The sequence below is a fragment of the Chrysochloris asiatica genome, unplaced genomic scaffold (assembly GCF_000296735.1).
Source record: "Chrysochloris asiatica unplaced genomic scaffold, ChrAsi1.0 scaffold00109, whole genome shotgun sequence".
Classification (NCBI taxonomy): domain Eukaryota; kingdom Metazoa; phylum Chordata; class Mammalia; order Afrosoricida; family Chrysochloridae; genus Chrysochloris; species Chrysochloris asiatica.
The window spans coordinates 9,030,990-9,032,601 of NW_006408627.1; the positions used below are offsets into that span (position 1 = coordinate 9,030,990).

The 1,612-nt window shown below is 32.6% G+C and overlaps 1 protein-coding gene across 1 annotated transcript in view; it reads left to right on the forward strand.

Annotated features, from left to right (window-relative positions):
* Window positions 1-1,612, forward strand: part of HERC5 (HECT and RLD domain containing E3 ubiquitin protein ligase 5) — a 113,295-nt gene that overhangs the window by 39,646 nt on the left and 72,037 nt on the right. Inside the window, exon 10 of the mRNA XM_006867775.1 lies at window positions 658-717. Within this exon, the coding sequence (XP_006867837.1) occupies window positions 658-717 (60 nt within the window). The remainder of the gene's footprint in view (window positions 1-657; window positions 718-1,612) is intronic.

The window sequence follows — 1,612 nt, forward strand, 5'->3', positions numbered from 1 at the left end:
AGACAGTCAAGCATCTTAGTATTATTTCCCCTCTTCAAACTATGCCTTGATCCCTGTATACAGAGCATGTTGTTCTAATGTTGAGCATGCATCTCTATTTACCTTTATCCCATTTAGCCCATGCAAACCTGTCTCAATGTTCCTCTACCTTGTTCTCCCACCCCTCCCCTTTCTTGTGTGCCCTCCCCAACACCCAAACTAAGCAATACTTTTTAAAATAAACTTTTACCTTCCCTAGAATATTGATCCAAATTTTATTTGCAATTGTCCAAATGCTTCTGTTTATGCTTTTCCATGATTTGTTTCGGTACCCGTCTTGCACAAACTTTTCTCAACCCATGTCTGTTGTGGATTATTTCATAGGCAGAACCATGGCTGATTCGCAAAATGATTTGCCACATAATCCACTGTCACTTGTCTTTTTGACAGAATCATTTGACGTGCATGTTCAATGTTGTCATCAGCTGTGGACATGGACAGGCATTTTAACATAACTGAAATATAGATAATTTTTGACTCAACCTCATATTATGCAAATAAATAGTATATAGGGAGAACTTTAGAGAATAGTTACAAGATATTTTATTCCTCATGTGTTATGATATAAGGAAGGCTATTGTATAATTTGATTTAAACACTGTCTTATTTCTTACTTAGGGAAATCAAAGAGATATTTTCATCTCCTGCTTGTCTGATTGGAAGCTTTTTAAGGAAAAGGTAATAGATATAATAAAATAAAATCCTACTGGAAATACTGTGAATGAAAATACTTAAACTATCTTACAAAAAATGCTTCTAGTTTTAGATGACACATTTAGCTCCAGTTATTATTTTTATCCTTTTATAATTGATCTCATTTTAAAATTCACTTTCATTTTATTTTTCTTTTCTTTTTAACAAAAGCAAACACATGATCACTGGAGAAAATGTCAAATGAATAAGAAGAAAATGAAAATCATTCTTAATCCACTAATTAGGAGTAATAGCTAAACAGCAAAGAGAAAAAAAAAGAGCAATAGCTAGGCAATTGTGTATGTATACATGTATACTTTTTCTATGCAGATGTAGTCTTTTACAAAAACTGGGATCATGTTGTTTTTTATCTTTCTTTGCATCAATCGTCTATTTTTCAGTATGTTATTATTACATCATTTTAATGGTTATATGGCATTCCATGGGAACAACATTCTTTAGTTTATTTAACCATTTCCTTACTGATCAATATTAAAATTTCTTTCAATTTGATAGAAATACGAAATAACAGTTTTTTTTACTTTTTTTGACACATTTTTGCATAATCTTACATTTATTTCTTTAAAAGGAAACTTTCCCTTATATATAGCCACTAAATATTTGTATTCTGACAGTACTTCTCTGATATTCATAGAGTTTTCAGTGACTAGTAATTCGGAAGAAGTTCGTCACTCTTTCTTCCTAGTCTGTCTTTGTCTGGAAGCTCATCTGAAACCTGTCCACCATGGGTGACCCTTCTGGTTATTTAAAATACTGGTGGCATAGTCCTCAGAATCACAGCAACTCAAGCCACCACAGCATAACAGACAGACAAGTAGTGGCCGTTTTATGTGAAGAGAGCAAAAAGTCATTAAGAAGA